This window comes from Quercus suber, unplaced genomic scaffold, assembly GCF_002906115.3.
Source record: "Quercus suber isolate HL8 unplaced genomic scaffold, Cork oak 2.0 scaffold_144, whole genome shotgun sequence".
NCBI lineage: Eukaryota > Viridiplantae > Streptophyta > Magnoliopsida > Fagales > Fagaceae > Quercus > Quercus suber.
In genome coordinates, this window is record NW_027069605.1 from 964735 (window position 1) to 984422 (window position 19688).

General features: G+C 33.1%; 1 protein-coding gene across 1 annotated transcript; it reads right to left on the bottom strand.

The window, feature by feature from the left end:
* Nucleotides 1–8450: 8450 nt before the first annotated feature.
* On the bottom strand, nt 8451–10429 carry LOC112012682 (protein DETOXIFICATION 56). The gene has a single exon (XM_024045102.2). The coding sequence runs from the start codon at nt 10178–10180 to the stop codon at nt 8663–8665; it is 1518 nt and encodes a 505-aa protein (XP_023900870.1). The 5' UTR covers nt 10181–10429; the 3' UTR covers nt 8451–8662.
* Nucleotides 10430–19688: the final 9259 nt, after the last annotated feature.

Sequence of the window (19688 nt, forward strand, 5' to 3'; positions counted from 1 at the left end):
AGGTTATGGGAATTCAGATTTTCAGATATGATTTTCGGCCCATGATAACATGTGTGTATAGGGTTTCTTTTCTTACAATCCAAGACTTATATAAGGCTTATTTTAGAGGCCGTCACATAAGAGAATACAAGGAGAACATATGCAAAAGGTGACTGATGCCTTATTCTCTCTAAAAGAAGCTACTGCGTCTTTGCACCTTAGGGTTTTGTAATCAAGTGCTTCTTATCTTCATTGTTGATGAAGTGAAGAACTTTGCAACCAATAATCTTCTTCTAGTTGGTTATTAAGTTGTATACTGGGATCCACGCAATTGGTTAGTCACGTACTGGGATTCGTGCATCAAAGGATGACATTCATATATTGAAGAGTTCAGAGGTTCTGAAGCGGTAGAAGGTTTCTACTGTGAGTTCATGTACAGGGATTGTAGAGTCTATGGACAAAAGTTTTGTATTAGATCTGAAACTTCTCTTTACTATAGTGGATTGCTTTTCGGGAAGGTTTCTCCTCAGGTTTTTTACTATGAAACTAGTTTGTTTCATTAGTTTTCCTAGGTCATCATATCTTGTCTTATTTACTTTTCCGCTGCATTCATTATTGACATGATATTGTTGTTTATTTGTTTTAACAAGTTTTATTCATAATAAATCTAATTAACAACTTAGATTTAAAACTTGTTAATTATAACAATTGGGGTCTAAATTTCCCGACAATATTGATCTTTACGTCCCACTTTGACACTTTTTTCTTTTCCAGCTTCTAATTTTAGGTTCACTTGAAAGCTTGGATGTTGATGATCTATGACTGCACACTAATTATGCGGGTGGCTATCACTGAGTAGCATCCACAGTGGCTTTTAGGATTTAGTTCTTTGAAAAAAGACAATAGCAGAGATCACAATATTTAAGAAGAATATGTATCAATAGTGGCAAAAAAGCTTCGTGTATTAGTAGTGTTTCAATAGTTATAGATATGTAATGAATAGTTATTGGCAATAATATCAGTTTTATCACTCTTATCTTTAAGGGTCGTCAATGGGCCGGCCCGACCCATTTTTACTTGGTCCATGGGCACAATGGGCTGGACATAATGGGCTATTAACTAATTAACGGGTCGGGTTGGGCTGAGCCGAAAGAGAAAACCTTAGCCCATGACCCTGTCCATGAGCAGTGCCCATTTTGTCTTTAGCGAGCTGGGCTATCGGGTTAGGCCTAATGGGTTACCCATGGGCTTATATTAGCCTATTATTTTATTATTTTTATAAGGAAAAAATCAATTTTTTATAAGGGAATAATCAATCTATTTTTTTAAGGAAAGAATTAAAGAATTTAATACTTAATTACAAATTTTTTTACAGTCAAATCTATTTAATTTTTTGTTTTGTTGATGGAAACCTATTTAATTTTTTATTTATTAAGGCTTTAAATTGTTTTTTATTTTTATCTTTAATAAAAAAAATATCAAATGGTTAATTCAAATTTGATAGACTACTAGAAAAAGACATATTTAGTAAACTAAGTTTAGTACAATTACTTTAGGTATCTTAGTAGTTGAGGGAGTCCTCTTAAGAAATTCCTCTATAATATCTCAAAATCAATCATTCATACACTTCCTATATATTTTTGTTATGAATTATGAGTTATTAGGCTGGGCCAATGGGTTAGGCCAACGGGTTGGACAACGGGTTGGGCTACTGGGCTAGCCCACCGGGTACCCATGGGCATAAAAACTAGCCCACAGCCTGACCCACTGGGCTAGTGGGCTACCCATGGGCCTCAATAACAATGGGCTGGGCAGCCCATTAGCCCGGTGGGTCGTCGGGTTTCTGGGTCGGGCTATGGGCTGTGGGCTATTTGACGACCCTTACTTATCTTACCTTATTATTTCATAGGTGCTTGTAAACTATACATTTAATATAATGTAATTTATTGCTAAACATTCAAATTGCCAATAATATTGATTTAAAATCTAGAAGTTTCAACTTTGCACAAGGTACATTTGTTTTAAAGAAGAGAAAATGCTACATATCAAAGGCCTATCCCCTATTCTGTAACAGGGACAATCTTAACAAAAGAAAAATGTAACACTGGCAGCATTAACAATGGTCTATCCCGTCTTCTCTTTTACAATAGAGACAATCTTAACAAAATAAAAATGTAACAGTGGTAGCATTAACAATGACCTATCCCCTCTTCTCTTTTACAATAGGGACAATCTTAACAAAAGAAAAATGTAACATTGGCAATTGAATGATTCAGCTGTCTCATTGTATAAAAGTGCAGCCCCAAAAATCACCATCTCTCTATGGTGATTGAAACCAATAAAAACAGCTAAAGGCCTAAATTCTTTGTTTGTGCCAAATGTAGTGTCAAAACTAAAAACATCACCAAAATGGGCATAATCAATTATCATTTTAGCATCAGCCCAAAATATATTAGTTATTTGCTCCTTGATATCCAATAGTACAGCATAATGGAATGATGGATTATGAACCAATTTTTGTTGAAAATACCTTAATAAACTACTGGTTTCACCATATATTAAGCTTCGTTGTCGTCTAGTTCAAAGATAGTTTTCTTGATCAATTCCAATGTAGCCAAGATTAGCCCTTCCACCAGCCTCTCTACTCATTAACTCATGTATCTCCTTAGACTTAATTCCAGAAGCATAAGCTAAATCAATAGCAAAAGCTTGGACATTAAACATCTTTCATTCTGATAGCATCATGAATGTAGTTGCTGCAAGATGAAGAACATGGTTGTGCTCAGATACAAAATCGTACTCCTTATACTTTCCGGTCTCATGAACTAATGAAACACCCAATTGTACTAGAAAGTTAGTCCTTGTTTCTTTTCGAGGTTGACTGGTCAGATGATCTTGTTTATCAGGCTTTGAGTACCCTCTTTAGAACACAAAAATCTTGTCAATGTTATTTCTCCATCTATTTTACTTTCATTTGCATAATGCTTTCGAACACTAAACCCCATTTGTTTTCCATAATTTTTCCAAAATATACAAGTTGCCTCTAATGTATCAAACTCCATACCAACCTTTGGGGTTCAATCATTCATGGTATCCCTGTTTTGACAAGAATTGTCCATCATCCTATAAAAAAAAAAAAAAAACTCAATTCCAATTAAGAGAGTGTTTGGATTATGCTGAAACAGAGAGCACGTCTGCGTTTGTGCGTTTTGCTAAAAAAATGTGGGTCCCATGGCACTATTCATGAACCCACAAAAGTCATCCAAACATAGATTTCAATATAAATTTGGGTCCCATAGCACTATTCACACATTTAAAAATTATTTTGCTACAGTATTTTCAGTTTTCAGCAATAAACGATATCCAAATAGACCCTGATTAAAACTGAATATTAATATACCAAGGTCCCATTACTAATATACTCAAACTAAATAGACAAGTTTGAAACAATAATTGCAGTAGCAAAACGCAATAACATGAAAAGAAAAGCACTAAAGCAAATTTCCAATTCCAATAGCTTGCAAATCATTAGAAAAATTATCAAAAACACAAAGCAAATTGATTACACTAGTACATATATATCATTTTATGTAGTGAACCCTATCATATTTATTTCAATCTAGTACAATTATCTTGAACCTAATAATATTATATACATTATATTAATATTGACTACAATTGAGTGATTCAAAGTAGATGTATGCTAATTGATATTCATTTGATTCCAAGTGGTTAGAGACATAATGGATTAACTTATTAATATTCAATTGAATCATCAATTAACTTAGGATTTTCAAATATATAATTCTTACATAGTATTCTTTTCAAGGGGCAAAAGACTCAAAATTGTCGTTTGAGTGAAAATAAAGGGTAATAAGAACTTATAAAAAAAAAGGGTAATAAGAATTAGTAACCATGCATTGGCCTTTTAATTATAAACATAGTGGGGCAAACACAAAGTTAAGACTAAGAATTTTAAAAATTAACAATACGTAAAGGGGTCCTAATTACCAAAACTTGTAAAGAATTCCATTGACTGCCTTGTGGCATTGGTCCAACTATGGATATCACATAACCCACTACAAGTGCCTTACCAATTATAGGGGCCTTGCTCTTTGTCTATGATTATACTAAGAGTAACAAAACTAGTACAATTATCTTCTTTGTCTGCTCTGTTTCTTATCTTGAACAATTATCAAATACCTTGCAGGCAAAGGGTAGCCCAAAAAAGCACAGCCTTTCTTGAGAAATCATTAAACAGTTTTGCAGTAGTGAAATTACAAAACAACAAAAATCTAATATCAAGCATAGGTATGAAATAAAGAAACAAAAAAGAAGAAGAAGAAGAAAGGAAGAAACTAGTAGTTAGTAGACAATAGACAAAGAACAAAGGCTAGAGAGAGAGAGTAAGATATATAGCTAATATACTTGACCTCCATTGGGCTTTAAATGGTCATCCATGGACAATTTGAAGGGATTGAGTTGGATGGATCCATCATTTGTGATTGAAAGTATTGAAAATTTCAAGGATGTAGGAGAGTTGTAAAAGCAAGTCCGGTTTTCTTCAAGGGTGTGGGTTGATGAATTTCCCAAGTTTGAGATTTGTTCCATACCAAAAAAAAAAAAAAAAAAAAAGGGTTAGATCTGTTTGCTAATGTTAAAGATCACAGCTGCTTCCTAAGCTGATCCTTTTTTTTTTTTGGGTGTGTTTTTAAAAGAGGAGGTTAGTGGATTGATGATGTGGTAGCATCTTAAACCATTAATTTTAAATGAGAGGTGAGGATTTAAAGAAATTTACTTGGTAGAGTACCCTAGAAACTCTGGAAGATCTGAATCCTAAAATGCACTTTATGTATATGTCTGTTAATCTTGTTGTCTTTTGTCAGTATGTAAATAATCTCATTATTTTATTTGCAAATGGATGGTTTCACATTTGATTTTGTGGTTAATGTTGGGGATGTTTTGTGTGGAACCCAGACCTACAATATATGGGTGGGACTGTACATAGATTGTTAGAAGTTGACCCTGACAGGTTAAGTTACTACAAATGCAAGATGTTTTGAGGTTGGGGCTCTTATAAGCAGTAGGTTGTGTTTTGATATTACTCAAATAATTGACAGGCACATTCAAATATATAGCCATGTAGATTATGTTTTGATATAAGCTCAAATTCTCACCTCCAAATTAAGGATTAACTCAAATAAAAATCAAACCAAAACTATAAGAGAAAGAGAGAAGACTTGTGATGGGAAACTCAAAAAACACAACATAAAAACAACCAAACCCAAAATATAGATATTAAAAACATAAAAATTCTTTAACCTAAAGGAGAGAGAGAGAGAGAGAGAGAGAGAGAGAGAGAGAGAGAGAGAGAGAGAGAGAGAGAGAGTAATCGACCGAATAGATTGAAGTGTCAAAACGGACTGAATAGATAGAATTGGACCAAGTGGATTGAAATGGATCGAAATAGATTGAATTAGACTAATTAAAATAGACCAAATGGACTAAGTGAACTGAAATGTTGTGCTTATGTAACTTAACAAGAGTGTAATAACAATAAATGCTACATTTTAACTTTTGAATATTATATATAATTAAGTTTACTATTTCGATCTCTTTTGCTTGTAATTCTTTAGTTACAATTTGTAATGCTATCTTGTGTTTGGTATCGTTAATGAGTAGTTTTTTTCCAGAAAATAAAAATCATTGAATTGTATAAAAAAAGCTTGTGCCATATATGAAATATCAATCAAATAGAGATTCCTAGTTTATAAATGTATTTCTAATTTCAACACCTTTTTTAAAAGTCTATTTTTATTTTATTTTATAAAAGAGTAATATTACAAACACAAACTATTTTACAATATTTTTACAAATGGTTGATATGACAAATTCTTACTAGTTTTAATATGGGCCCATTACTAACATTACATTTTTAATTATAATAACTATTTAGAAAATACTAAAGCTACATCAGCAATTTGTAAAAATGTTGTAAAATAGTTTGCGTTTATAATCTCCTTATAAAATCTGAGTTTTATGAATCATAAAGCAAATATCATAGTTATTTCCTTGAAATAATGGAGAAGTTATAAGATATCTATAAATAAATGAAGAATAACAAAAAAAAAAAAAAAAAACAATGTACGAGTATGTAATGTTGCTCCATATGGTGGCATCGAATTTAATAAGTATTTGAGGATAAACATCCACTATAATTGGAAGGGCAGTATTTTTTTTTTTTTTTTGAAAGAGTTTTAATATATGGCGTCCGTTCTTGACTTTATCATCAGAACAAGACACCAATTAGTTTTTAGTGTAGGTAGGTGTTGAACTCTAGATCTCTTATACAATCATCAAAGATTTTACCAGTTGAGCTAATTGGAACCCATGGAAGGATAGTATTTATTTGCACACACTATGTGCAATACACTAAAATTGTGACTTCTAAGTTATATTTTTAAAGTTGAAAACGTGATAGCACCAGATGTAATTGAACTAGTTGCATAGGGTCTTTATTTTTGTTGTTGGTGCTAATTGTCTTCAATAAATTTTAAAAGTTGACTTTATTTTTCCTCTGCCATTGGATCAAATACTTTCTTTTTAAAAAGTGAGAAAACATTTTGCATCTAATCTAATGGCAATGGAAAAATGATCAACTTTTTTCTTCTACCATTGGATTAAATTGCATCTGGTACAAAATCCCAATCCCAATCCCATCTAAGAGGTCCTTTAACAATACTATTTCAACGTTTTGTTGTTACTTGTGATATGGGTCTGTTTGGATTGAACTTATTGTTGCTGAAACTGAAAACTGAAAACTGAAAATACTGTAGCAAAATAATTTTTAAATGTGTGAATAGTACCGCGGGACTCATTTTTAATATTTTTTATTGCATAAACAGTACATAAACAGTAATTTTTGTCCCTGCACAGTAATTTTACTGTTCACACGCAGTGCTTTGTCCCCTGTCACATGATATTACTGTTCACGCTGCTGAAAAAAAAAAAAAAGGCAAAACGTGCCGCAGGATTCAGCGGAAACGCTGAATCCAAACGGGCACATGGTTGCCTTTTTGTCTGTGACAATGTAATTTTATCTCTAAGGGGGTGTTTGGTTCACCGCCTGGTTTAGACAAATGGTTGCTATTATCTTGACAATACTTGTCAATCTTCATATATTAACTTTCTCCATTCCAATCAATCCGAACTTCTAGAACTTGTAAAAAGCTTATCACAAAGCATTAAAACAAATAGAATATCAAGATTACAGAGAAATCTAAATGAGAGAGAGAGAGAGAGAGAGAGAGAGAGAGAGAGAGAGAGAGAGGCAAGGACCTGGTTCAGCATCAGGTTGGGATTGACTTGGCTAGAGAGATAAAGTTAGATTAGAGAGAGGGACTAGGTTAGGATTTGAAATTTCAAGTTAGGACAATTTTGTAATTAAAATATATTGGCATGAATAATTTTGTCAATTGGAAAGATTATCTCATTTCCATAAATAGGTAAATATAAGATTACCATTATATAATATAATAAGATAATGAGATCACTTTTTCTCAAAAAAAAAAAAAAATAATAATAAAAATAAAGAGATTACTATAAATTAGGGTAATATGAGATTTTTGGTATTTTTTTTTTCTTGATACAGAGATTTTTGGTAATCTTAGATTATTGTAATGTTGTACACAAATAAATGACCAAACAAAGTAATGTCCTAACGTGTTTCTCAAAAAGAAAAAAAAAAAGTATTACAGTAATGTGATGAACATTCTAAATGCACGTTAAACGTTTTAACGTTGTAGTGAAACGCAGATAGAGCCCGTTGATCCATAGTTGTTCAAATCAGAATTCTTATCCTTTACTACTTCATTGACTTGTGACCTGCAGTTGATGTTGGGGAAATTACGACATCTCATCTACTTCTTGGCGTATGGTCTGAAGTAATTGAATCACCAGTTCATAAGATAATGGCTTTAATGATGAGAAAGCCAAAGAGCTGGAGTCTTTTAAGTTCTGAACCTGGATTTGTAGATAATTGATACATTCATTTGATTTTTGTTACCATATATACTTGTAATTCTATATTTTTTTGGAGATGGATCAATGATATTGTCTATTCTTTCTTTTGAAGTTGCAAGTTCTGTCATGGACATTTCCATTAGGACTTTCTCAGATTGCTTCCCTGTTGAGATTGCCTAGCTATATAAGTTGTTCTCCATATGGATACAATTTTTATTGAATGCCTAATGTTTCCATTGTCCCAAATTGAGGACGCTTTTGCGTGAAACATTGTTAAGGGCATGTGATGGAGTTTGCCGGTTAGGTTAGTGTTATGAGTCTTATGACAATAACTAATTTTCTTGTTGTGTCACGCGTTCCTCGCTTGCCAGCAATTTCGTTACGAAATGGGCTTTTCCTTGAGGGAACAATGAAACGAGGATCTGAAACACCCTAGGCAAGTCTCACACTGGGCTTCCAAATCATTGCTTAGGATTACTTCACAAGGACCGCAATAGACATTGGTCTGCAATGTGCCCAAGTGTAGGAGACTGCACTTTACAGCAATGTTTTATGGGGTCATATATTTTCAATTGAACCTATTCACTTGATTATTTTCTAGCATATGTTTTGATGCTAAAGGCGAAAAAAAAAAAACCGTTTACAACTTATTCAGTTATTCTCATACTTGGGCAGTTTTAACTGTCTCTACAATTGAGTGGTTTTCATCTTCCTTAACAGTGTCCACATCACGTGCTAGTAATTGTGCCTTGCCCGCTTCTTCATCCCAGTCGATCCTTATGACAAGGACCAAAAGTAAAACCAAGCAAGCTACCATTCCCAACAAGAAACCAATCAACAGCCCACCAAGTCCAAGTGCGGCCTTGAAGGCTAAAACCACACCTAAGGGTAAAGCTAGAAGGTAGAACCCACCAAGGTTGGCATACATACCCAACCATGGCCTAGCTGTTCCCCGGACAATTCCTCCACATACTGCTAATGGAAAATTCACTACTTCCACCAAAGCCATTAGCAACATCATCTTCTTTACACATCTTATGGTCCCCTTATCATGGCTAAACAGAGGCCCCCATATTCCTCTGGCTGCTACCATCACCACACCACCTATGCAACCGGCTATGATGCTCACTCCCAGAGACACATATGCTGACTGGTATGCAGGACCGGCATGGTTTGCGCCAAGCTCATTCGACACACGGGTGGATGCACATGTTGCCAATGATAACATCACAGAGTAAAGCAAGTAATCAAAGTTTAGCACAATTGCTAACACTCCAACAGCCTGCTTTGCATTCCCTAGCCTCCCTGTGAGCAAGACTAAAATCTCGTAACACCACCATTCAAGGCAGGCGGTAAGGCAACAAGGCCCGCAGAGCTTGATCAACCTTAGCCAGTCACTAATGCTTTGTTCACACCACCCACCTTCCTTCCACCCTCTCTCTCTACTATTTTCCATTATAAACACATATAAGGCAAGTAGAATCACTACCATGAGATCAGTGATCCAAATTGCCATTGAAACTCCCTCAAGACCCTTAACTTTTGCAAGAAATATATTGATAGGAATGTGAACAGCTAGAGCTAGAGCCGAGCTAAACATTATAGGAACAGTTATACTCTGTGAGCTCAAGTAGGCTTTGAGTGGACATAGAAATGAAGTGATTACCAAATCAGGAAGGAGATAGAAGAGATAGGTCCTTGCCACAATTGAAATGTCTTTTTGTTGGCCAAAATAAATGAGAATTTTATCAACGTTGAGCCACAAGAAAGTTATAGGTAGTGTGGTAAGTAGTAATAAGAAGGTTGCCATGAGAAGGGTCTTGTGAAGGAGTTTAAAGTTTTTAGCTCCGTAAGCTTGACCACATATGGGTTCCATGGCGCCACAGAGGCCGTTCAAGACAGAGAAGCCAGTGACATTCGCAAACGTGAACCCAAGTGCACCTCCTGCCAATTTGAGCTCCCCAAGCCTGCCTAAAAATGCTGTTGTGATTGCTATCTTTGCAAACCATGTCAAATTCATTGCTACCAATGGAACAGCAATTCCCCTTTGCGCTTTTAGCTCCGAAAGCATAATCTTTGATAAGCTAGCTGGCCATTTTTGAGTTAGAGGTGGGGGAGATGAAGGTGTTTGAAAGGTTTTCTTACTTGGGTTCTCTTCAAGTTTTGTGGCAGTAGACATTATTGCTGAGCAAAATGGCTTGGTGGGTTTGTTTCAGATATCTATTTTTCTTAGTGTAGATGAGAGAACTTGGGCTCTACCTAGATAAGATTAATTATGTTGAGTGCATGAGTTTCGTGAGAATGTTGGTTTCAAATTGAGCAAATGGGTCGGCTTTTGTAACAGCCAATGAAGAAGGAGAGGGATTTGGTGGTGGATCTATACTATATTGCGTGATGAGAATGCATAGGCGGTGCCATATATATATATATATATGTCATGCTGAAAAAACTTCTCCAGAATCAAATCTCACGAGATTTTGGTGTCAGATTATTTGTTATTTTTCGTGATTAAAAGGAGATTGAAAGAATGAAATCTTGTAGGAAAGTAACTGCTTAATCTACGAAATTGAAAACCTAGTACATTCCTCACTGTTTTCTGATGCTTTCCATACATCACATGGGCTAGATAAAAATTAAATAGAGAGAATGAGGAAGTAATGCTAAACATTTTGGTCTTAACGCCCAAAACTACAGAAATTAATATTCCTTATTTCTTATTCATTAAAAAAAAAAAAAAAAAAAATTCCTTGTACGTAAAGCAATGTCAAAATCTGGGTCTAAGAAAACCCGTGTATTTGTTGACAAAGATTTTGGTTGGTCGAAAATTGAGATTCAGATCTCTTCGTTGCCTTTCTTGGGAGTCTAGAGGTGCCTCCTGTAAATTTTTGTCCATTGAGTTTACTTTTCCTAGGGAACTCAAAGGGGCCGGGATTGTTTCTTATGTGAGCAGTCTGCATAATTATTTATAAGGATTTGGAGGGTTTGAGGTCATGATTTGGTGAAGGGCAAAATCTGTAATTTAATTTCTGTAATTTATTATTTATTTCTAGCATGTAATCCACGCAAATACATTGATGCACTTAAAATTAAATACAATTTTTATTATAAAAATATAATTAGTCAAATTATTATTATTTTTTTTAAAAAAGCATGTAACACATGCATACTTATAGATACATTTAAAATTAAACACACTATTTATCATACAAATATAAATAATTAGTTAAATTATTTTTTTAAAAAGTAAATGTAATTAGTTATATATTAAAATTCTTACCCAAATTTAATACTATTTATGATAATTTTTTCCCTAATTTTTAATAAGATAAAATGTGTAGTGATCTTTGTTGTGTAGTGATTTTTATTAAATATATGTGATTGGTTTTTGTTTTTGTTTTTTAAATTTTATAATTCATTAATAGTAGATTCTTAGTATTTTGCACTCATTAACTCACTTAGCACAAAAATTTAAAAACTTAAGTGGATACATGGCATGAACTTAAGTGGATAATTATGATGTGGTCTCCACATAAATTTAGACATATGGCTCAAAATTGAATTCTTATTTCAAACTTTAATTGAACTTTCTCTGAGCTTTGCCCCCCCTCCCCACCCCACACACAAAAAAATAAAAAAAAAAAAAAAAAAAAAAAAACGAAGAAAGTAAAAGTTCAAGATGGTGGCCCTAACCATGTATGATTCTCTTGTGTTTGCAAATGATCTTCGGGTCTGCTTTTTCTTAAAAAGATCAGGCAACTCTGTTGCCCACTTCCTTACTAGGGCTAAGTTTATTGATGAGATGTAGGTTTGGATCGAGTCCATCCTTGTTGATGTAACTCCGTTTGTATTTCGTGACTCTGTGTAGTTTTTTCTAGTCGTTTATTTAATCTATTTGCTGGGCCTCTTTCAGGTCTGGTTTCTGAAAAAAAAAAAAAAAAGGCCATGCCGAACCACAGCATTATTGGCTTATAACTTTTAAAAGTAGAGCGAACCTATCTAACCTCCCTGGATTCTCTCGTTGACAAAGAAATATAGAAAGGAATTTTTTGAACTTTTTCGTTTTGTTCTTACAAGATGAATAAACAGATCAAAGTATCAAACTAGGTGTGAATCTTATAGTTCAACTTCTAGGCAATTGTCCAAAGAAATGCTCCATTGAACTGTCCAAGGAAAAAAAATTAGTTACATTTATGTTATTCCTTAACCCTATGTTTAGATGGAGGGACATAAGGGAGAGCGGAGGAGAGAAGTACTTTAAAAGAACTAGTTTAGTCACAATTGAGACTCTTATAGTTGTTTATATATTGATAATCACATCTATGCTATACTCTAAAAAGACTAGCTTAGTCACAATTCAAATTTCTTGTAATTGTTTATAAAGCTCGTATCAACCCAATATGCGCCCAACGTAAGACTCAACACACACCCACACAACAAATATTTTACTAATATAATATCAATTTGGGGCATTGTATCCCATACTCATGGTCCTAAAATATAATGCTATACTTATATAACAATCTAAAATAAAATATATTCCATATCCATTTACTTCTTCTTTTGAAAAGGGTTCATGATGTATTGCAATAATTAAAGGAATCCATATGCATTTTTTCAATCTCACATTTTTTTTTAAAAGAAAATTGTCATTTACCTAAAAAGAAATATTTCCATCTTCTTGACTGACAATAAAATATGTTGGGGTAGAACTTATATGTTGTCATGCCCCAACTCATCATAAGCATGATATTGTCCTCATAGGGGGTGACACATAGCTTAATCCCTCAAGGTTTTATAAAAGATCTCATACCAATTGGAATGTAAGGACTTCATATAAGGTGCAAGACATCGCACTACCTAATTAGTGATGTGGGACTCGACTAATTTGGTTCTCCTTCACCTATTGTGGGGACCCATAAGACCAAAAGACCTCTTAAGGGGGTGAGTTGAGGGAGAACCAAACGTTAGATGAGTCCCATATCATCTAGGTAAGGGGAGGTTTTACGCCTTATATATTCTACCTTGGACTCTAATTGGTATGAGGCTTTTTAAAAACCCTGAGGAGTAAGGCTATGTATCACTCCCAAAGAAAACAATATCATGCAAATGATGAATTGGGGTATGACAACATAAAAGTTCTTAGCATAATTAACTTATTCTTTCAACTTTTTGAAAATGTTAAGTTTTAAAAAATTATGCAGTAAAAAATGAATTTCAAAAAAATACAGTTTCAAAATGGGATCTCAAATGGGAACATACCTACCACATTGTTGTAAACCCTAATTAAAACTAATTCTCCACCACCAATGTCTCACTAGTTTCCTTAATGTCAATTTCAATCAAGACACAAGGCAAAAAGCAAGAAAAAAAAAAAACACGTTTGCTTCTGAGAAATAACCTTAAATCTATAAGGGTTCCTTCAATCTACAATGAAAGATAGTCTAGAATTAACCAAAAATTTGAGAAAAAAACTCCGAAATTTTATTAAATTGAAAATTCGTTTACAAACTTGGAGGCCTATTTAAAGACTCTGTAAAACTTGACTGACATGAAAACATATTTTAAAATAGATCCTAATTAATTTCCTACCATAATATGACTCTAATTTAGCTTAAAAGGCATTAGATGCATCTAATATCAAAGAAATAATGACCCTAAACCCCACATTACAGAAAGGCGTAAATGCACTTTTAGTCCCTATATTTTGACTTTTTTTCATTTTGTCCCTACATTTTAATTTCACAACTTTTAGTCCCTAAACCAATTAGCGCGTGTTATTTTGGTCATTTTCGTCAGTCAACAACCAAAAATATCTGACATGACAAACGGAGTGCACTGTTGACATAGTAAATACTGACGTGGCGAATAAAATAACAATAAAAAAATTATCTGTTATTTAATAAATGTCAAGTCAGCATAAAATAATAATAAAAAAAGACATTTTCATGTTTTTTTCTAAATTCTTTTAAAATAAAATAAGATAATTAAATTTTAAAAAAAATTATTTCTTTCATTATTATCTCTGAAGAACATGTTCATGTTCCTTAGGTTCATCCCTAGAAATTTTCTTGAGAAACAAACACACAAAAAACCCAAAAAATTCAGCTCAAAAATGAAATCATAAATCTCAAAGCCCTCATTTTCAACCCTCGTAAAAATAGAGCTATCCTAGCCATGGCTGACTCTCATTCACTCTCATTTTATACTTCTTTTTCTTCGTTCTTTCCAGATCCATTACTTGCTCTATTTGTGTTTGTATCTTTCTTTTTCTTCTTTCTTTTCAGATCCATGACTCTCTCTTTCTCTCTCTTGGAGCTTGTTTCTTTTCAAATTTTGAATTTGTGATCTTGTGTGGTTATGTTCAAATATCAGCAACTGATGGGTATGGCAATAGGTCTCGACCATGGGGTGGTGCGATTGCCAATCTGCTTCTGGGGCTGCTTGAGAGCCTTCCAGGCGCCGCTCTGGTGCTTGAAGAGAATAAAGGTGTAGCCTTTGGACTTACTGGAGACGCGATCGGTGACCACCTTGCAATCCTCGATCTCGCCGTACTTGCAGAAGACAGAGGTGAGAGTTTCGGCTGTGGTGTCCCAACCAAGGCCGTGGATGAAGATCTTGCAATGGGTGGGGTTTGCATCAGTGAGCTCACGCATGATTTCAATCAAGTCCAGGTGCTTGCTTACTCCCTTCTTGATCAGAGCCACGAGATGGTCCTTTGTGAACGACTCTAGAATCTTCTCGACGTCTTCGTCCTCATCGTCATCAGGGTTTGTGTTTGTTGCTTTTGTGTTTGGTTGACAAGAAAGATCTATTGTTGGGTTTGTGTTTGTGTTTTTATTCTTGCTGGAAATTAGTTTGTGTTTGTGTTTTTGTGTTTGGTTGACAAGAAAGGGCAAGAAAATGCTAGAAAATCTGGGCATGTGTTCTTATGTTTAAATCTGAATTTGTGTTCTTTAGAGTTCTTGTTGAAGATGAAAGATTTAGTTTGTTATTGTGTCGTGTTTTTAAATTTGAGTTTGTGTTTGGTTCTGGATTTGTGCTCTTATGTTCTTGTGTTGATATTTAAATCTGTAATCATGTTCTTGTGTGTTCTTGTTCAAAATGAATTAGATCTAAATTTATGTATTTTATTGTTTTCAATTCTGTTTTTTCATTTTTTATTTAGTTAAAATTGATAAATTATTTAAAAAAAAATTAGACGCTGATGTGATATTTTTTATAATATTTTAATTCCTCCATTTGCCACGTTAGATATTTCCGGCTTTTAACTAATGGAAATGACCAAAATAACACATGCTAATTGGTTTAGGGACTAAAATTTGTGAAATTAAAATGTAGGGACCAAAATGAAAAAAAAGTCAAAATGTAGGGACTAAAAGTTCACTTACGCCTTCCAGAAATTACATAATAGATTTTAATTGGATTCTTAATTTTGCGCCACGTGTCTCATTTGATTTTTAATTTTGTACCAATTGAATTACTAAGTGTAAAAATTGAAAAGTTCAAATCCAATTAGATTCTAAATTAGAGTACAATTTTTCATTGCGTGTTCATCTAAGTTTTTAATTTTTGTGGCAAGTGAATTATTAGGTACAAAAACCGAAGAGTCTAAAACTAATTAAATTCTAAATCATATATATATAATGAGAAACCCTTAAATATTTTAGAAATGTATGGTTTAAAAAAATGTAAGCTAATACCATGTATAATTTGAACCTCTTCTAAAAAAAGTATTATTTGAAATAAATAATTGTAATTATTTTTAATTGTACCCATGCATATGCACGATGCTATACACTAGTTTTGAAATAGATAATTGTGATTATTTTTAAGTGTACCCATGCATATGCACAATGCTACACACTATTTTTTTTTTTTTTTTTTATTTAATATATAAACATTATTTTAGCTTGAAAATTTATTCAAATCCGTAAAATATGTATATGTAAGTCAAAAAAAAAAATATATATATATATATATATATATCTATTTTAAAACTTTAAACCAAATAAATACATACAAATGTATTCTTTACCATATATATTTTATTCCGTATATTACTAACTAGGATCATATTGCCTGTACATTTGTACAATATATCAGATCCTTCCAACTTTTCAATATTATTCACAATAAATCTTCCAAAGAAAAACAAGTAAAATCATTATTCTTTATGATTTAGCAAATCTTATTAACTAAAAAGCAAGTGAACAACATAACAACCCAAATATACACTCACCAAGCTGCCAACAAGGAACAACAAAACCAAACCCCCAATTACACAGCCCAAAATATATAGGTAACACCCAATACAATAATAATACTCGACTAGATCAGAAGTTACAACTCAATTCTCAGCTTTTTCAAAGATTTATATTACTAGTAGACAGCTTTGAAGCAATATAAATTTAATCAAACTACTTTTTGAATCTATCTATAAAACGAAATAGAAGAAGAAGGAGAAAATGAAAAAGAAAAAAATTCCTTTATATAGGGCTTGCAAAGCTGACGCTTAATTTTCATTGCAAGTTCTTCATCAAACTCTTCATTTCCCTCCAATATGTGAGACATGTTCGACATGATCTCCTCTTTTATATCATTTGGCAGCTCATTGCTATGAATCCACAATTCCAAATCAATCTCGTCCTTTAGATTTCACATTTTGTATAACCTCCTCCAATCTTTGTATATCCTCCTCCAATTTTTTATATTCTAACTGCTAGTATGTCTGTAATATAACAAGTTCAGTTTGTCTAATACTCTGCTAATAAAACAATGATGAATTTAACAGTTTTTCTTAAGGAATTTCATTAAATTTCTATTAGTCATATTAATCAAGAAACATGTACAGATTTTATTTGTGGACAGAATCAATCAATCAATTGCTATTAAAGTTTCATATTGTAGTTCATATCTTAAATGCTTTGCCCATGTGGGAGATAATTGGATCCCATCAAAGCCACATGTCAACCCAATTTTTTTCACGTGGCATTAACATTTAACATCCTTTGCCTCATGTTATTGTTCCAGGTTTTTGCAGTTGTTGACCTCACCTAAGTGACATCATCCAGATGATGTAACTTTGTAAATTTCCTATTATTTCTCTTATAAATACTCAATTTGTTTCCGAGTAAATTATTTTTTATAAAATGTTCTCTCATTTTTAAGTATTTGTTTATTTATAAAATATGGTCAAACTTGTAAAATATTTTTCATTGACTAAACATCCATGTGTAAAAGCTTGTAAACTTTTTTAAACTTAAAATCATGAGCATAAAGCATTTTACATCACCTTCATACACATCTAAGACACCCCACTCCCACTCATCCCTTCTCTTCTTGCAAATCTCTCACCGTACCTTCTCTTTTTCTTGCACACAGACATGGTCATCAGAGCATTGGGGTTGCGGTGGTCATCAAAGTGTTAGGTCTGTGCTGCTCATCAAAGCTTTGGGGTTGTGATGGCGAAGACCCATCGTCGATCTAGAGCTTTGGCCTCAAACGACACCATATCTGTTGCAACCTCCAAAAATAACTACCATTGAATCTCTCACGCAAGGGCAGAGCTACATGCTTAAGCCCAAAAATTTTAAAAATATATTTATACTATATATAAATATTTGACATTTTAATAATTAGCCTACAAAAAATGGGACTTGGTCTCTCAAAATATTTGAGTTAGTCCAATGATGTTCTTAAAAAAAAATTTCAATTGGTCTAGTAATTATAGAGATTCAGAGATTTTTTTTTTCTCATTCATTTTTTTATTGTAAAATATGTTTTTATGCTGTTAAAGTTTTGGATCATTCATACATTTGAATATTTCATTAGTTCAATTGAAATTTTTTTTACTCACTTTAGTAGACAATTTAGAAACTTATATTAAAAATGAAAATTTTAAAGATTCACTACGAAAGATACTAAGTTGTGTGTGTGTATTGCCTATTATTTGTACATATGTATGGAAGTTTGTCTAAGCTAATAAATTTCTACCTAGCTACTACGTCCTTCCTTCCTCTCACGTCATTGGATTGGTGAAGCTTTAGGGTGGTTTTCCAAAATAATCAGCACTACACTGTGGTTTCTCTCACATCATTGATTGGTGGAGCCTTGGAGTGGTTTCTTTGTGGCTCTGCACGGTGAATTCTCTCATATCCAGATTGCTCTTCTTACTTTTTTTTTATTAAAAAAAATTGCAATTAATTTGTTGTGGATGATTTATGGTTGACAAATTTGATTTTGTTATTATTCAGTTTGAGAATTGAGTTTGGCTTTTTGAGAATTTTGAGTTTGGGACTTAGGTACGAGGATTTCTAGTTTGATTCATGGTTTAGTTTGGATTGAAATTTGAGAATTTGAGTTTGATTTTTTGAGAATTTTTTAGTATGGCTTTTTTTATGATTCAAGGAAAAATACTTTCATTTTACATATATCACCCCCAAACATTTGAAAATAATTTCTTGAGCATTTTTAGGTACATAACCAAACACTATAAAATGAAAACATTTTCAGTAAAAAAATTTACATATAAAATATAGACAAAATTTAGCTACAAAATTGGATATCTTTTTATTGGAGGTGAATTTTGACAAATCCACCATTGGATTACATTTTCTTCTTATATCCTCCATGCTTGCATAATTTCTAAAAAAATTAAAGATCAATAGCTATGTGATCAATAAATTGTTTAAATTGTAAATTTTTGTAGTTTAAAATTATGCATAAAATATAATCTTATAGATAATATAGTAAATAATATTTAATTGGCACAAAATTTGACATGTGTATTAAGAGTGTAAAGAACATACAATCCAATGATTATATTTCGACGAAATATGTAATAATGTTAATAATATTGAGTAAAGTTACAACTTTAAACTACAATCAATTTTATAACTAAATTTTATCCATAATTTACGTTTAAGTTTAGAGCCACACATATTAATTAACGCACAAGCAAATGCATACACTTCGAAATAAATTAGCTTGCTTAGTTGCTTACACATACTGATCGGAACCCATGTTAGCTTAGATCGCACTCAAAGACCACCCCTTGACCAAACTTAATAAGCCACCCCACAACAAATCGAAAAGTACCTCCACAAGCCACCACCATCAAAGTTAAAACCACACAATTCTTCTAGCCCATGTCGTGAATCCATGCCCATCGTCGATCCAGAGAGAAAACAAGTTGCGAAGAAGGATAGTCGAAGAGAGGAAGGTTTTAACAAGCAAGGGAAGTGGGGGTTTCGGTTGAGAGAGAGAGAGAGAGAGAGAGAGAGAGAGAGAGAGAGAGAGAGAGAGAGAGAGAGAGAGAGAGAGAGAGAGATTTCGGCTTATGATGAACAAGCAGCTGAATTGGAGGAACTTGAGATTTGGGGCACGGAACAAATTCTTTTACAAAGTTTGGTTACAACCCAAAGGCAATTTTGGATGAGCATCAACGGTTTTGGATTATTTCTATTTGCTTGGGATTTAGGCTTAGATTAATTCTATGAGTTTGGGTTGGATGAGCATCTAGGCTTTGATTAGGGTTTGGATGTGGGCTTGATTGTTAGCCCAAGTTGGTGGGCATGATCATAAATTGGGCTTAAGCGACATTTAAGTTTATTGGACAACTGGTTTTTGGGCCTAATGTTAGACACTTCTCTCTCTCTCCCTCTCTCTCTCTCTCTCTCTCTCTCTCT

Coding starts and splice junctions, on each gene's coding strand:
- LOC112012682 (XM_024045102.2), bottom strand. CDS start 10,180: ATGTCTACTGCCACAAAACTTGAAGAGAACCCAAGTAAGAAAACCTTT.